Source organism: Malus domestica, chromosome 02 (genome assembly GCF_042453785.1).
Source record: "Malus domestica chromosome 02, GDT2T_hap1".
Lineage (NCBI taxonomy): Eukaryota > Viridiplantae > Streptophyta > Magnoliopsida > Rosales > Rosaceae > Malus > Malus domestica.
In genome coordinates this window covers 26,815,992-26,834,021 of record NC_091662.1, presented here as the reverse complement: position 1 = coordinate 26,834,021, position 18,030 = coordinate 26,815,992, and the positions used below count along the sequence as shown (strand labels likewise).

The 18,030-nt window shown below is 41.2% G+C and overlaps 1 protein-coding gene across 1 annotated transcript in view; it reads left to right on the top strand.

Moving 5' to 3' along the window:
- Positions 1-7,627: 7,627 nt before the first annotated feature.
- Positions 7,628-18,030, top strand: part of LOC114821369 (coatomer subunit beta'-1-like) — a 33,431-nt gene continuing 23,028 nt past the window's right edge. Inside the window, exons 1-5 of the mRNA XM_070817384.1 lie at positions 7,628-8,039; positions 8,227-8,343; positions 8,556-8,662; positions 8,810-8,831; positions 9,046-10,406. Of these exons, the coding sequence (XP_070673485.1) occupies positions 8,275-8,343; positions 8,556-8,662; positions 8,810-8,831; positions 9,046-9,075 (228 nt within the window). The 5' untranslated portion in view covers positions 7,628-8,039; positions 8,227-8,274 and the 3' untranslated portion in view covers positions 9,076-10,406. The remainder of the gene's footprint in view (positions 8,040-8,226; positions 8,344-8,555; positions 8,663-8,809; positions 8,832-9,045; positions 10,407-18,030) is intronic.

Sequence of the window (18,030 nt, the reverse complement as noted above, 5' to 3'; positions counted from 1 at the left end):
TTCATCACTGAACTTGGAGTGGTTCTAACCATTACATCACCAGTAACTTTGTACTGTGATAATAGTGGGGCGATAGCTCAAGCCAAGGAACCCAAGGCACATCAAAAGAACAAGCATTTTGATAGGCGCTTTAATATCATTAGAAGATATGCTGCCGAGGGGAAAGTCAACATCCTCAAAGTTGCTTCAGCCGATAACGTAGCAGATCCACTGACAAAGCCAATGTCTCAAATCCAGCTTGACTGTCATATGGAAAAGATGGGTATTAGATACATGGGAAGGTGGCTTTGAGTGCAAGTGGGAGATTGTTGGAAGTATGCCCACAAAGCCACTCATTTGATGTAATAGCTTTTGGAATACTTATTGTATTAAACGTTTATATGTTTAATGAAGGGCAAAGCTTATTGTTAATCACTATTTATTGTATCATGTGTTTAAGCAATAAGGGAATCCAAGGAATGTATTTGATCTAAGAGATAAGTGATTTAAGTAAGTTAGATTATCGAGACCTTTCTCTTATGTTCATTCCTAAAACGTTCCTAGTCATAGGATTGCCAATTGGGCATTGACAATCCTCTAAGGTTAGTATGTGTTATGTTGACTCAAGCGTGAGTATGACTAGTCTCAAGTCATTTAGTGTTGGACACTAAATCAAACACATAGGTGCTCGAAAGAGTGATCGAGTACACTGAACAATGATCAAAAGAGAGTTCGAACGTACATGTCATGTAAGAGCTCGACAGTTGCAATATGCAAAGTAGTCCTTTGACCTGAGGCATCATAGATGTCTAATGGTTAGGTCCTTGATCTTTGATCATGTCAAAGGCATTCCATTGAGAGTGTCCACGGCATTGTTGGGGTCAAGCTATCTAGTCATGTAGGCATATGAATGCGCAACAAGGGATCTCTAACCTTCCATGGTGGAAGGAGAATATTCTAAGATATGATTCGAGAGTCTTTGGCCAAAGCATATGAATATGACTTAGGAAGTTTGTTCCAAATCATATTCAACAGAATCATATGGAGAAGTATCACATTGAATAGTAGACATGAAACAAACTATCACTCAAACAATGTGATTAAGATTATTGTATTAGAGAAGGACCGTATTGCATTGTAGTTGTAACTGGATAGGTTCTCCAACCACTTCTACTTAGCTTGGGTAACCATGACATGCTACTAGGTGTCACTCGTGGTTTGTGGAAGCCTTGAAGATTAGAAAACACTAATCAAATGGAGAATTGAAATAGTTTCAATTCACAATCGATCGTTAAGAGTAACAATCACCCACTACCTCGCTAATTGGAACCTAATGGATCGTACACCGAGAAAGGATTAAAGTGAAGAAATAAATGAGATGGATATGCAATTAAATTGTTTAATTGAAAAATGGTCAAGATTAATTAATTAGTTAATTAATTATACGAAATGTTCGTATTAGGCTTTTAAGTTGATTTTGGGCTTTGGGGCCCAAAAGCGTTTTGGTCCACAAGGCCCATTATGTTTAAGTTGTATGACAACTAAAACAAAATGGGCAAATTAGCCCAATAACAAGGTAAGGCCGGCCATAGGGTGAGGGGATGCAAACTTGGATTAATTACAAGTTTGCCACTCACTTGTGATGAAGTATAAAAGCAACTTTATAGCTTTATGTTCATTTGGGTTTTTTTTTTATGGAAAGGAGGTGAAACATTTTCTCTCTTTTTATCTATAGAGGCCGGCCACTTAGAGGAATTTTAGCTAGCAATCTAATCTTCTCTAAGTCATCCATTTCATCTTCACACTGCATCCTTGGTGTGGAGACTTAGAGACATCAAGCTTTTGGTGGTTTGGAGATTCTATCCTCAAATCCTCAAAGGAAGATCCAATGGGCAAGGAGGTGACTTGAAGGCCCTTTACTTGGGTGAATCCCTTGTGTAATCAAGGATGAGCTTCAAAGGTAAAGAATCTCTAAATCCTTTCTTCTCTTTAAGTTTGTTAAAGAGTTTATTGGTTCACCATATACTAGGCCTTGAAAGTCATGGGTTTTATGAATTGTTTTTGAATGCATGCCTACTTTAATGTGTTAGTAGTTTGCATATGTATTCAAATGTTCTTACTTGTTCTTAGCTAGGACAAAATTTTTCCTTCGGAATGATGGTCATGAATGTTTATGTATGATTGTCATGAGTGATGCTCATGAATGTTTATGTATGAATGACATGAGTGATACTCATGTATAATTTTGGAGTACTGGACGTATTTTTGATCACCTAGTGGGTGCTAATAGCGGCAGGCTGCCGAATAATTTTGGAGTACTGGGCGTACTTTTGATCACCTGGTTGGTGATAATGGCGGCAGGTTGCCGAATAATTTTGGAGTAGTGGACGTACTTTTGATTACCTGGTTGGTGATAATAGAGGGCCTGGCTCTTTTGGGCATATGGGCCTTCGCCCTCCACATAACATTCCAGCCCATTATTTTGGGCTTTGCTGTTTTTTTTTATATATTTATTATTATTATCCTCTGATGGGGTTTATACAAATGTTTCCGGAAGTTATGAAAAATAAATTACATCATTCAAAAATAAATCTGACCCTCTGCTCAATGGGTCACGCCCATAATTTCCTTTTCTGCATGCTATCACTACCGTAATTATGTCTGCTTCTTTTTATCTTCTTTTGCTTTCTGCTTTTGCTTTTCTGCTTTCTTTTGCTGCATGGTCCACGAGTCCACCACCAAGGCTCCATAATATTCTCCCACACTACACTTTGTGCTTTCTTTAATAGCCTTAAATTGTTGGTGGACTTGGTGCTGAGAAAATAATCCATTTTTTGGCACTACTCTTTGAATTAGCCTTCGTAGTCTCTGATAAGCATCACAGCTATCATCTTCCTTTATTGATGTCAACTTTTTCTTTTCTCTTTTGGCAGATGGCAGACAAGGGGAATGATAATAGACTTATTATTAAGGAAAAGCTTATCTTCGTCAAGTAGTAATGAGTGTGTTTCTGATGAGCAAGTTCAGCCTCGTCGACGTGCTCCCAGCAACCGGGCTCTCCACCGTCCCAAGCGGCATCATCATCTCCTCAAGAACCACATATGGCGGTAGCAGCCGAAGCAGCCTTGCCTCCTCGGAAACGCGCGTGCTGCTGATCTTTGGTGGTTGAGTCATCATCGTCGCTGGATATGCTGAGCATGTCGACATCGGATTCGTCGTCGTCCTCCTCCAGAACCTCAATGTGACTTGTCTAGTGAAGACACAGACAAAGACAGAGGCATCAGAAGCAATATTATGTTAACAGCGGGGCAAGGCAGCCAACACCATTGAAAATTTGAGACATTATAATAGAGATGAAGATGAAGGCTGATTAATCAAGGCAGCCTGATTTTGAACATGTAAGTAGTGCAATTGCCAAGGTGGAAGGGGGCGTCAGAATGGATGATGCAGCCTCTCTTGTTGTGGTAGCCGGGATAGTCATCCTTGCAGAAGGGTACAGATTGATCGATTTGCAGGCCAATCTTGTGTACCTTCCTGACCAAATCTTATTCGTTGTATGGATGACCCTCTTTGTGGGTTATATGAATCTCTCATCCACCCTCTTTTCTTAGGAGTAATTTGGCATTTTTTGAAGAAACCCTTCACCAATCTCTTGTTCAACCTCATAATCATGATCACAATCAAAGATGGATCCGACAGAAGCTATCCTTGCCATCGTCGGAGATTGCCAAAAAATGGTGGAAGAAAGGAACTTCTCGGCGTCATTCCACAGACAGTTATTCAACCTGATCACTTGGAAGATCACATCCCTGAGGTTTCCACCGCCATTTGAGATACTCAGAGTCACTCATTCCATTGCTCTGGCAATCAAAAGCTTCATCGACATAAGGGCAAGAACGCGGTTCGTAAAACGGATAATGCTCGTCTTTCACCCAAGTCCCCGCATACAAATCACACCTAATTTCACCCATTTCCCCAAATGGGTTCCCATTTCCACTACCTGGGTCTTGCTCAATTCTGTCATTGGACTCCGTCGGCTTATCAATTTTTGAATTGGACGAAATGGGTTGGTGGGTTGGTGGCTCCTCTGGTTCTAGGGAGGGGGAATCGGTGCCAGAAGGAGGGGGAGATCTTTGTAGAGAAAAAGAGAAGGCTCGAGAGCTCGTTTAGAGAAGACGAAAATGGCGAAGAGGAAGAGGGTGATGAATAGGAGAGCAGTGAAGGTGTAACGATTCTTTTGGGTCGTGGAATTGGATGTTGTTGTTGCCACTGCCATTTCAACATTTGCTTTCGAGTATAGAGTGGAGGTTGTGCAATTGCAGAGAGAGAGATCTGGTCTTGATGCATGCTGAGAGATCTCGATCTTTACATATATCACAGAGAGAGATCTGGCCTTTGATGTTTACAAAGGACAAAAACCGAGTGATGAGAGAGAGAAGAAGAAAACTGTGGTTGAGTTTCGGAGTTTTCATTTCTGCATTTTTGAGATATGGGTTTTGCAGTGACTTTGGTTCCTGGGTTTCTATGATTTCGCAGATTCATGGCGGAGGTGAAAAAATGAAAGAGAACTGACACAACTTTTCGTATCGATTCCCACAGACGGCGCCAAATGTTGATGCACAAAATCGGAGGGGTCTTGGAACAACGTAAATCCGATCGTGAATCTACATGAAATGTAAATAACACAAGATGTATCGTGGTTCACCCCAATGTTTGGGCTACGTCTACACTGATATTGTATTTCTCTGAGAGGATTGTGAGGGAGAGAACCTCTGTAATGTGAGAGGGGATGTGAGAGGGTGAGGGGGCTTCAGGCCTAATAGTTGGCATCCTTCAATTGTGAGGGTGAAGAGTCATTTTATAGAATAAGGGCTCCTCACTTATTACATATTTGCCCCTTCCTTTATTACATAATTACATTTAAGTCCCCCGAGTATTTGTACGAGATCTAAATACGGAGGCCCTAAGTATGGTACAAACACCCTTAAATAATTTGTCTCTTCCAATGGTTTTGATTTAAAATTTTAGGCCGAGATTATTAAAGATGTTGTAGACCTATTTGACTGAACTGTATAAAGGATAGAGAAGGAGAGGGGTCGGCGGCAACAGAAAGAGAATAGAGAGATGTAATTTTAAGGTGTGCATTGTATCACCACCTTATGCATTTATTTATAGTAGTAGGATAGGTAGAATCCTTACCCTAATAGGATTACATCTCTAATAGGAACTACTAAGGGGAATACCTTACTATGGTAAAATCCAAAACATGGGGAAAACCTATAGATTAAGGAGAAAAGTGAGAAGTATGCTTAATGTTTAAAACAAACATCAAATCGGACGAAAGTAATGAACTCAACAACGTATGATCATCACAGGATGGGTGCCTCATCAAATCCTCGTTAGGTAGCAAAAACCCAGTGGGAAAAATGCTCCTAATCGTAGGAAACAAGTACATTAAGATCAAGTGAGTATGCTTCAGGATACTCCCCCTGAGTTATGCTTCAGGATACTCCCTCTAAGTTAAACATAACTTCCGAATAAGAGAACTAAAAGCAATTCAACTCATATAATTTACTCATACCGATTTCTTGGACGAGCTTCTGAAAAGTAGACATAGGCAATGACTTGGTGAAGATATCGGCTAGGTTGTCCTGGGAACGGATTTGTTTAACTTCAATGTTCTGATGCTATTATTGCTGGTAAGAATAAAAGAACTTTGTCGCTATGTGCTTGGTGTTGTCTCCCTTGATGTATCCATTCTTTAACTGCTCGATACATGCTGCATTGTCTTCAAAGATCGTCATAGGAAGGTCAACGACGGAAGTAAGACCACTAGTGCTTTGAATATGTTCCATAACTCCTTTCAACCAAAAACACTCTCGCGAGGCTTCGTGTAAGGCAAGAATCTCAGCATGGTTCAAAGAAATCATAACTAGTGTTTACTTGGTAGACCTCTAAGATATAGCCTGTTTAAGAATGTGCCCTATGTGGGTCAGATAGATAACCAGCATCTGCATAACCAATGAGGCGTGAATCAACTCGAGGATCGAGGGGGGCGGCGACTCCTCTCGAGGATTCGTGGGTGTAGAACAAGCCAAAATTCGTCGTACCCTTGAGGTAGCGGAAAATGTCTTTAACACCATTCCAATGTCTACATGTAGGCGCGTTGCTATATCTAGCCAAAGGAGATGCCAAATTTTAAACAAAAAATTTGAATTTGACAGCATATATGACATTTTGACATATTTCAAAATTTTGCTCTCCACCATTTTATTACCCTATTTTCTTTTCTTTTTATTTTATTAAAAAGTACCTTCATTTCGATTTGCAGGAGGAAGACTCCAGTATACTCGAACTCACCTAAAATGGAGAGGAGCACTCCGGTGAGGAAACCCCATACATCCACCGCCGATCTGCTCACCTGGTCCGAGACTCCCCTTGCTAATTCTCCTCTTCCCTCATTCGCCTCTCGGCCTCACCATGTGACATTCCAAATTATCCTTCCCTCTCTCTCTCTCTCATTTTGTTCTTTGATTTGATGATTCATTGTTTGTTTGGTGTTGTTTTGGGGATTGACCGTAGCCGTCGGATGGGAAAGATGAGGGATTGCAATCCATCGTGATGATTTGTAGGTGAGATAGGAGAGTTGCAATAAAAAAAATTAATTAAAAAATATTTAACGTTGCTGTCAAATTTGACAACAAGGGGAGAGCTGCTATTCCATGTCATGCCACATCAGATTTAGCTTCTCGGTTAGAAATTTTTGTTGCTGCCTTTTATAACTGTTAAAGCTGATTTAGACATTTTGACATCTCTTTTGGAGATGCTCTAATAAGCTTAGATCTTACAACAATTACTAATAAATTACTAATACAAATAATAATTAAAACACTAAATAAAGATTAATAAACGATAATTAGAATACCACATAAAATTACAACAAATACTCATACTATAAATATTCATCATCGTTTGGTTGACTTGGTCACTGACTTGGTGGTGAATTTCGTGGTGGACTTGGGCAATAGGCATTAGGTTAATCATCATCCTCAAAGATATGTAACCAAAGTTTAGCTCAATGATTGGAAGAGATTTGGGTGGTTTAAAACTCAAAATTTGAGCAGGGCCACCATTATCCTTGCTCATTTTCTGAGGGGAATTTGCCCAAAAATAGGTATTAACATTTATCCAAAGTTTAGCCCAATAATTGGAAGAGGTTTATTGAGATTTCCCTATTGGGTCAGGTTATTTTGGGCCAAGTGGATTATTTATGATGAAGATGATGAGCTTCAAAACAATGATTTGGAATTCTTACAGAGTCAAATCATACAGTACCAAACACAAGATAAATATTTTAAAGAACAAGGCTTTTTTCGAATAAGCCAATTCATTTGTTGCCCCGTTTTGGGGGCCGACGGGCGCCCGGGGGGTGGTCAAGGAATATCTCCCTAATTATATGTACCCCGAATTTATTCCGAATACAACTATTGCTTTAGTCTAAAGTAGGAGGGGAAGTGGCACTGTGCAATTTTGCCTCAATTTCATTTTATTTACGAGTTTGCCACCGGGCTGATTTCAGTGGTTCAATTTCACTTTATTTACGAGGCTGCCACTGAGTCTCTCTGCCGTTGAGCATGATCGCGGGAAAGGAAGAACGATGGTAAGGCCGGTCTTTTTCCATTTCCTTCTCTAACCCGCATCCCCTCTTCCGTCTCGCAGACCCCGCGAGAACGACACAGACGGTCTCGCCTCCGTCCTATCCCTCCTCTCGCCGCCGTTCCCTTCTCTCGCCTCCGTCGTGCTTGATGATCGTGGAACCCAGTGATTCTGCTTCTACGACATAGCCTCGACTCTGCTTCCATCGCCATTTTTTCTCCTCGCCTTCTCTCTCAGAAATCACCAACTACAGCACTGTGTTGCTCAAAAACCACCAAGCCGTTAGAAATCTCTTCGATTCTCTCTCTCAGAAACTACGAAGCACATCGACCTCTTGCTGAAAAACCGTGAATTTGGTCCCAATTCGGAGGAAATTTTAATCCCAGAAAATCGTTGGTCTCCTGGTGAGTTCTCCGGCCGATTTGGGGTAGGTAATTTTGTGATTTGCAGTTTATTTTGGGAGATGATTGATGGGTTGCAGTTCATATTACGATTTATAGAATATTTGCATTTTTTTTTTTCATTTTAGGTTTTTTTTTTTTTACTGTTTAGTTTTTGGGTTTTGTCTAATTTTTGTGGTCTGCTTTATAGGATTTCGTTATCTTTCATTACAGCGGACGGATACCTGAAGCAGCTTTGATGGCACGATCTTACTTACCAAGCAAGGTTTCAGAGAGAGTTTCAATTTGGAGAAATGACCTGAACAAGGTTAGACTTTTGAAGTGTTTTTCTTGATTCATGAACATGATGCTTTTCTTTCAAGTGAAATGTATATATGAGATGTAGAAGTCATACCAAAGGAAATTTTGTTATGTCTTCTACTTTATCGACCAATTGAACTGAAGCAAGGAAAGAGTTTTGCATATATTTGGCTATTCCAAGTATTTTTAATTTTGTACCTTTAATTTGCAATATGGCAGGTCAATAAAAAAGCTGCAAAATCATTGGCCGATCCGCAAGAGTGTCCTAATTTGTTTGAGGACTGGCAGGTTTCTCTTGCCCTTGAGTTTAAAGATGCAGAAAATAGGTATCCACCCTTCATTTCACTGTTCAGCATCAGGGCCATTAAAAAATCTACTTTTTAGCGCTGCAGTAGATATGACCATAATTACTGACTGCAAGAAATTGTGCTTATTTGTTGGTTGATTGTGGATTGCTTTGTTGTCTTTTGCAGGGGCATTTATCCTCCTGTTGATGTAAGAGATGAACGAACATTCGTCTTTGTATTTTTTTGGGCTTTTTCTAACCCATCAATTTCTTTTGAGTCAACCAAATAGTTCCAGCTTGCAACTTATGTGTGTGCGTGTGCACACCTCTGCATGATGTTAATCTCTGTGGATCATCTATATATATGTAGACATACTGCGGAAAGAAAGCTAATTTGGTGGTTGGAAATGTGTTGCCTCTCAGATCGATCCCGGAGGGAGCCGTTGTCTGTAACGTCAAGCATCATGTTGGGGACCGTGGAACCCTCGCTAGGGCGTCTGGTGATTACGCTGTTGTTATCAACCACAACCCTGACAACGATACCTCCAGGTCTTTATACATCTCTCTCTGTTCATGTTATTTCCTTTTCATTCTTGCTAAATTATTGGGTTATTATATTTGTGTGCATATATTAGTGAATTTGTTAATTGGATTTCGATAATTGGAGTTCAAATATTACATTGTTATAGAGATACCAATTTCTCATAAGATTGCAATATGCATGTAGATATGTGATGTCTAATTCAATCACTAAATTTGTATCCCTTTAGCTAATAGTATGTTCATTTGCTGAACTGGGTTGGCTTTAGTATCTTCTGTTTCTTGTGCTGATTCACTTCTTTTTCGCCATTTTCCGCCAAACGCACTTTGTGCTTCCTGTTCGGTGTGGATTTGAAGAAGATTTGTGAAGTCGCTGTGATTTCATGGTGAGTTGGTTTGAACGGATTAGTTTTTCTGACTAGTGAAAAAACCATGGTTAACATCTCTGTCTTCTCTCTCTAATTAAACTCTTCTCCAAAGCTTACTCCTTTTTCGGCTCTCTGATTAATCATTTTTATTGAAACTATAGTTCAACTACAGAATATTTCTCTCTGTTCTGGGAGCTAAGGTTCATTCACTCTTTCTCTCTATCGATATATCTATCTATCACTTTTCATTCGGCCAATTTCTCTGCAGAATTTAATCCTCAAATTACGGTCTGAAATTATAAGAAATGGTGTTTTTTTTCTGTCAGTTAAATTGAAGTTACTTAATTGTTTGGGACTAATGCTTTTTCTTTTGGGATTATTTTCTTCTGGTTGTAGTTGTTTCTGAAGAGAAGAAGAGGAAGCTGCTGGTGTACTGACTTTCTTACCTTTTTAATAATTTTTATCTTCTGGGATTTTTTTTAGATCTATCTTATTCCCCCAACTTTTATTTTTGGGGTTTTGTTAGAAATTGCCCATCTGGGGTATTCTGTACATTTCAAAATCTGTGGGGATTTTCCCTTTTTTCTTTTATTTATTTTTCTTGATTCCAGCTAGTTGGATCTGATCAGTGTGTTGCCTAACAAATTGGTGGGTTGAGAACTGGGAATGTTTAAAGGAAATGCCTCATGAGACTTTTGATTTACTTTTTGTTGAGATCTCAGAAAAGTTAGGATTGTTTCCCCTTTGTCATTTTTTGTATGGTGAGAAGTGAGAACCTTTAGTTAATGGGGTTTGTTTTTGTTTCTGATTAATTTGGTTCATTTGATGCTAGGACAGTTGCAATTTCAAGTATGTTTTCAATCTCTGCTTCAAGAGGTAATTAAATCTCACTTCTTTCTCTGATTTGTGCCTTATTCTCACTGTTTTTCTCGAATTGTTTGTTTTTCTTCGATATTGTGGTGTTTCGATCCCAAAATTTTTCGTATTTGAAGGGATCTTATTTCTGGTATCTGCTTTGTGGAGGGTTTTTATCCTTTTAAACGTGGGGTTGTGCGTGTTTTGTCCAGCTTCATCAAACTGGTCTCTATTTCTAGAGTTGTGATCAGTTGCAGTTTTTGTTATCTCGGTTCATAAATCTCAGATTTGGCAGGAATTGGAACGGCAATGAAAAAAAGGGGGAAAACATTGGTCATAATTGTAATTTCCAATTCTTTACGCTGTTAGTAGTTAAAATTAGGGGAATGGCTCCAATTTTGTTACTCAATTAATTTAATTTTTGGTGTATTTCAAGCTTCTAATTCATTTCCTGCATCATTGCTTAGTTTTATTCACTGAGATTTGAGTGGTTAAATTTTTGGACGTTATGATCTCATTTGTGATAATCAAGTGCATAATGGTTAATTGTAAATTTCAATTATTTATGCTGTTAGTGGTTAAAATTAGGGGAATGGCTCCAATTTTGTTAGTGAATTAATTTAATTTTTTGTGTATCTGAAGCTCCTAATTGATTTCCTGCATCATTGCTTAGTTTTATTCACTGAGATTTGAGTGGTTAATATTTTTTACCTTATGACCTCATTGGTGATTATCAAGTACATAATGGTTAATCGTAATTTTCAATTCTTTACGTTGTTAATGGTTAAAATCAGGGGAATAGCTCCAATTTGTTGGTCAATTAATTTAATTTGTTGTGTATCTCAAGCTTGTAATTGATTTCCTGCATCATTGCTTAGTTTTATTCACTGAGATTTGCGTGGTTAATTTGGATCAAACTCTAATGATTTTTCTTTGCAACAGTTGTGGTCCTCTGTTAGGATTTTCCTGGCAAAGAGTATATCGTGCGTTTATATTTTTTATTAGTTGCAGATAATATATATTTTTTTTTTTGAAAAGAAACGATAGAATTTTATAAAACGAAAGAATTACAAAAGAGAAAAAGTAAACCACGTGGAAAAGATATCCACCTGGGGCTATAAGAGAACTAGCAAGGACCCCTAAAGAGAGGAAAAGCTAGACCAAATCAAATAACGGCTGCTAACAAATCCCTAAAAATAGAAGAGAAATTGTAATCTCTAAACTCCATTGAAACCGAAGCCCAAAGGGCTGCCCAGTGTTTTACTCTATCCCAAAGCTCCTCAACCCCCACTCCCTTGTAATCCTCAAAGACTCTTTTATTACGCACCAACCAAATGTTCCAGAAGAGGGCCATCAACAGAGATCCCCACAAAGTTTTGGCTTTCCTCCCTTTCCCTAGGCCTTCGAATTTAGTGCTTAGGAGCTCAAAACAACCCTTTGGGGTGACCCAGCTTGCTTCGGCTTCCTTGAGCAATTTCCACCAGAGTTGAATGCTATACGGACAATGGAGGAAAACATGGTTGGCGCTTTCCTCCCCGGATTTGCACAAAGTGCACCAATGGGGGGAGAAGCATGCAAAAGGCATTCGTCTTTGGACTTGATCACAAGTATTAACCTTCCCGAGCGCCACTAGCCACACAAGGATTTTGACTTTTGGAGGCACTTTTGCTTTCCATATCTGAGCGAAAGGGGGAAATTGTTGCACAACATCATTGTTGCAAAAGAAAGAGTTATAGGATTTGCAAGTGAACTGGCCAGAGCCTTCTAAATTCCATCTTCTCCTATCTTCTCTAGAATGGCATAGCCGTATGGACTCCACCTTCTGCAGTAAACCAGCCACCTCTTCAATCTCCGACTCTCTTAGGTTTCTCCTAAACTCTAAATTCCAACCGACCGGCTGTAAAGAAGAAGCTACCAAATTGGAAATACTTTGGTTTTTTGTCCTTGATAAAGAAAATAATCTAGGGAATTGCTCCTTCAACGGACCGCCCTCCAACCAACCGTCCTCCCAGAATCTCAGCCTCTCTCCGTTACCAACCTCGAAGTTGCATGAGTGAAGAAAGGGAGGGTAACCAGCCGAGATGTCTGTCCAGGGACACCTGCTCGAGCCTCGACTCGGACAATTAGCATCCCAACCATTTGCCACCAGACTGTACTTGCTCTTTATCACCCTATGCCAAAGAGAGTTTGATTCGTGCGGGAATCTCCACAGCCACTTGGCTAATAAGGCGGCATTCCGATTTCTCAAATTTCCCAGACCAAGGCCACCTTCCTCCTTGCTTTTACACACTTTCTCCCACTTGACCAAGTGAAACTTCTTTCCTTCCTCAACCCCTTCCCAAAGGAACCCTTTCATTAGCTTTTCCAGTCTCCCAATGACCCCGCGTGGGGCTTTGAACAGGGACATGTAGTATATGGGCAAGGATCCCAGGACAGCTTGGATCAATGTTAATCTTCCGCCTCTAGATAAAAAAGCTTTCTTCCAACCCTAAGGTCTCGATTACACCTTCTCTACCACCGGGTCCCAGAACTTAATAGATTTTGGCTTACCTCCGAGGGGTAGACCCAAGTATTTCAATGGCCAACTGCCCACCTCACAGCCCCAAGAACTTGCTAGCCTTGTAATTTTCTCACCATCAGAATTAATTCCCACCAAGGAACACTTTGCTTTGTTAATCTTCAAACCTGAAACCTTGCCAAAAATTTGCAGCAAATGTAATAAATTGTTCCAAGCCTCCTCATGCCCTGCCAAGAAAAAGATGGTGTCATCCGCAAATTGAAGATGAGAAATCTCCACGTTATCTTGCCCAACACGCAGCCCTTGGATCAAATGATTCTCTTGAGCCTTCTCAATCAATCTGCTCAGCACGTCTACAACTAGGGTGAACAAGAACGGAGACAAAGGGTCACCTTGTCTCAGTCCTCTTGAAGCTTTGAATTTTCCCCTAGGTCTCCCATTAATCAAAACTGAGAAAATAGCCGTGCTTATGCAACCAAGCACCCATTTTCTCCATCTATACCCGAATCCCTTTCTCAGTAATACTTCTTCCAAGAATCTCCAATCGACGTGGTCATAAGCTTTTTCGAAATCGATCTTAAGAACCAAACCCTCCTCCTTCTTCTGCCTCACCTCTTCGACCACCTCGTTTGCTACGAGGACAGCGTCCAGAATTTGTCTGTCTTTAACAAAAGCTCCTTGAGATGGGGAAATTGTACTGCCCATGACATTCTTTAGTCTTGTAGCAAGGACTTTCGCCACTACCTTGTAAAGACTGGTAACTAAGCTTATAGGCCTATAGTCCCTCAAGTTCACAGAATCTGCCTTTTTCGGGATTAGGCAGATATAAGTTTCATTTGTTACTGCGTTTATAATCCCATTTTCGAAGAACTCTTCCAACACTTTCAAGATATCCGCCTTCAAAATATCCCAACAACTTTGGAACATTTGCAAAGAGAAGCCATCCGGGCCAGGGGACTTATCATTCCCGCAATCGAAAACGGCTTTTTTGACTTCGTCTTCCTCGAACGGCCGTTCAAGCCAAGCTGCCTCGGTGGCATTAATTGGACACCAATTAATACCAACCAGCCCCCAGCACTCCTCTTCATTGCTACTGAACAGAGACTTGAAAAAATGAATGATTTCGTTTTCAATCTCCTCTACCCCTTCTACCATTCTACCATCTTCCGCTTCCAATCTCTCTATAAAATTTCTCTTCCTTCTCTCACTTGCTACCTTATGGAAAAATCTAGTGTTGCCATCCCCATCTTTGGCCCACTCCACTTTGCTTCTCTGCCTCCACTTTACTTCTTCCTTCCAAACCAAATCTTCCACTAGGAAGCGGGTCTCTTCCCTCTTTCTTTTTGAGTCCGGGTCTAGACCTTCCCTTCCTTCTTTAAAGTCAATTTCCTCTAATTTGGCATGGGCTTCCTTAAGATTTCTCTCAGTGTCTCCGAAGACCTCATTGCTCCAAGATTGCAACTTCTTTTTAATAATTTTTAACTTACTGGAAAATTTGTACCCCTCCCAACCTTCGACTATCGCAGAAAGCCACCACTCTTTGAGATTGTTTCTAAAGTCTGGATGTTGTAGCCATGAATTCTCGAACCTGAAAGGGCCTGGCCCCCACGTCACCTTGTTGGTATCTAATTCGATTGGGCAATGATCAGAGGTTACCCTTGCCAGAGCCTTTTGCCTTGCATGTGGAAACGACTCCTCCCAACCACCAGAGAATAAGAATCTGTCTAATCTTCGGCAAACTGTTTCTTCTCGAAAATTAGACCAAGTGAACTGAGTGTTGAGCAGATCTGGGTCAATGAGTTCAGAGTCCTGGATAAACTGGTTAAAGATCCTCATACTTGCATTGGGCCTTCCCCCATTTGACTTCTCGTTTTCGAATCTCACCACATTAAAATCTCCCCCCACACACCATCTTGGACCGCAAAGACCATAAGGGCCAGCTAATTCTTCCCAGAAATCTTGTCTCTCCCTATATTTGCAAGGGCCATAGACCCTTGAGAGCCACCATTCCAAACCGTTCGACTCTCTAATTTTGATGGAAACTGAGAACACTCCTACTAGAGACTCGACTACTGAAATATGTTTAGTGTTCCACATTACAACTATGCCCCCAGAACTTCCTCGAGCAGGGGCGAAAACCCATTCTTTAAATCTGCTTCCCCACACACTTGCCACTAGCTTTCTATCAATTGTGACCGTTTTTGTTTCTTGTAAAATGATGATATCAGCCCGTGCTCGGCGGAAGTAGTCCTTCAAAAGAACCCTTTTCCTTCTGCTACCCAAACCTCTAATATTCCAGCTAATTATCTTCATTTAAATTTATCAAACCCCTTTTGCTCTTCCTTTTCTCTCCTCTTCCCACCTGCACCCCTGAGCTTTTACCGAGGATTAAGGATTTTTTTAGTGGCAGCAACGAAATCTTCATGTTTGACAAAAATTCGCTAGATCGTCCAGTAGGCTCCCATTTGTCAGAGACTCGGCCGGACCTTTTCCTCCTGCTATATTTAAGCACGTTGTTGTTGTCGTCATTTTCCTTGGTTTGATTTTGTTCGACTACCTCAAGATCTTGTCTGTAATCCCGTAGGGTACCCTCCTCTTCAGTTGCCGAAATCATTTCCTTGTCTCCATCGGAGAATAGATTCTGCAGTATACCTTCACCACTTTCAATTGGATCGTTGGGACGAATCCCCGAGCTCAACTTCAGATTCAGAAACCTGAGACCAATCATCTTCCTCAGCATGCGTGATTTGAGCAAGGTAATCGAAATCCACAGTTGGAAAAAAGTTTGTTGAGGAAATATTGCCGATGACCGATTCCATCCTCTCTGCGACTGACGTTACACAAAGAGGATTGAGACCCAATAACTCCTCCATCTCTTCGTCCTGATCCAAATCGTCATCTGGGGATAGAAGATTAGAAGCACCGATTTTCTTTGGCGTATCTTCCTCATTGAGGTTCAGCCGCGATCCGAACTCTTTTGGATAAACAAGTTTAAACCTTTTCGGTACATTGGCTAAGTCTCCGAATTTCGCAATAAATTTCAGATTACTGCAAATTATAGTGGCTTCAATTCCCTTCTCGTGGGCCCGGGAGGTGCTCCTTTCTGATGCCATCTGGACTGAGTGAAACAGATCCACAGACTGAAAATTTGGCATCACCATAACTTCGTTTCCGTGATGGGCCCGAGGATTTAGCCCAAAGAGTTCTAACGATATGGGTCTCTGGGGAGACCCAAGAAATGCCCCAATTTGGATATGTCCGTTACAGACTTTGTGTGGGCCGGACCCGTCCTTTCCCCCAACAAAAACATTGAAAATCTTCTGATCACTAGTAGACCCACAATCCACTTGGGACTGTCCGTCATAAGCTTTGATTGGGCCGCAACCCACTTTCCCCTCAAAATTAATATTAAAAACCCCCTGATGTGTGGAAAACCCACTTGCAACCTCTTCATGAATATAAAATTCCTTTTCCAGACAATTAGAAATCCCACCCACTGTTGAAGACAATCCTTTTGACAAATTAAAATAATCCCTACCGTTTGAAATCAATCCTTCTTCCACCCGGACAAACTTTCCGCTTGGGGAGCTGCTCCCTCCTTCTGACAACTTTTGTTCACCTGATAAGACACCTTGCTTTTCCCGGACGTAAACTTCCAATTCCTTACTCCGCCCACCGTCTGTCAGCTTTTCTCCCGACAACACACCTTGCTTTCTGCCAGAGCCCATGGTGATGGGACATTTAAACTCCCCAATCTGAAAGCACGCACGTGACTCGACTGAGGGACAGGATTGATTTCCTGGATTAGAAATCGCCATTGCCGGAGGCAGTATTCCGTTCACCTTCTGTGTCTTCAGTTCGGCCTTCAAAGGGCGACGTGACATCTTCAGATGACGAGATTCTCCGTACTCGGCTACCGAAGCCTTAGGTCTCCTTGCTGGCGTAATTTTTCTAATTTTTACCCTGACGACAAAATCTCCATCTGCCACTTCCACAAACTCTGGAATAAAGCCAGTATTGTTTTGTTTGATTCTTATCTTAGCTTCAAGCAAGAATTCAAAATCAGCTGTTTTCCGGTCAATTTCTACCAAACCACCGCAAGCGTCGCCGATCTCATGAAAGAAATCGCTTGTCCACAGATGCGGCGGTAATCCTTCCAGAGCAATCCATCCTCCATAACTGACCACCTTCCTCTCGCTTGGTTTGATGCTTTCCCACCATCCGGACAGCACCACTTTGGGGAATCCAATCATGGAAAGGACGCCAATTTGGGCAATCTGTGCTGCTTCCTCCTCATTCTTACAAACAAACAAAGCCTTATTGCATTGGAAGGGCACAAGGCTTGCTTTCCTTCCCATGATATTTAGAAGTGAGTCCTCCACCTCTCTCCAGGGCTGATGCACCACTTGTCTCTCACAGACAATTACACTTCCCCAGTTAAAGGCTTCCGGGGATTTGTCACTCTTGGTCCGACTCTTCTCAATCCAAATTTTCTCACCTGCGATTGCATTCGGTACCAGGTTTGTTGCCTTTATGTGCCTCCGAGAGCTGCATCTTTATATGACAACTGAGGAACCACACACGAATGGATCCACGGGGGCTCGGGTGCCTCCCTCCTCGCAAGCCTTTTTGACTGAAAAAGGGTACCAGAGGCAACCCCCCCTTTCTTTCCTCCTCGCAAGATTTCGGACAATAACTCCTCCATTTTCCTCCACCCGAAGAAATTGGCTCCTTTGGGGACGATAATCTTCCTTACAAGCCCCTGATTTTCTGATTTGGACAGAACAAGGAAGATCCCATTCTTGTTGTTGAAGCTTTCCACCCAAAACTGGTAGTTAAGACCCCTATACAGTCTGAAAAAGCTCCGAGCACTTGCTGTGATCGCCGTTTTAATCTGAAGACTGAGCCAAGAGGCACAGCCCAAGTCAAAAGAAATCTGAAACCCTCTGAATCTAGTCCTCTCAGTTAAACATATCCTTTCACCCAAGGACTTGTCTTCCACTTCTAGGATGAAAACCTTTTGCTCTACTTTGAAATCTCTGGCTAAATGCTTGTATCTCACATTCCTTCCTGACAACCGAGAGCTTGGAAGGACCCTTTCCCGTTTCTCCCAATCGCCCCTCTCCC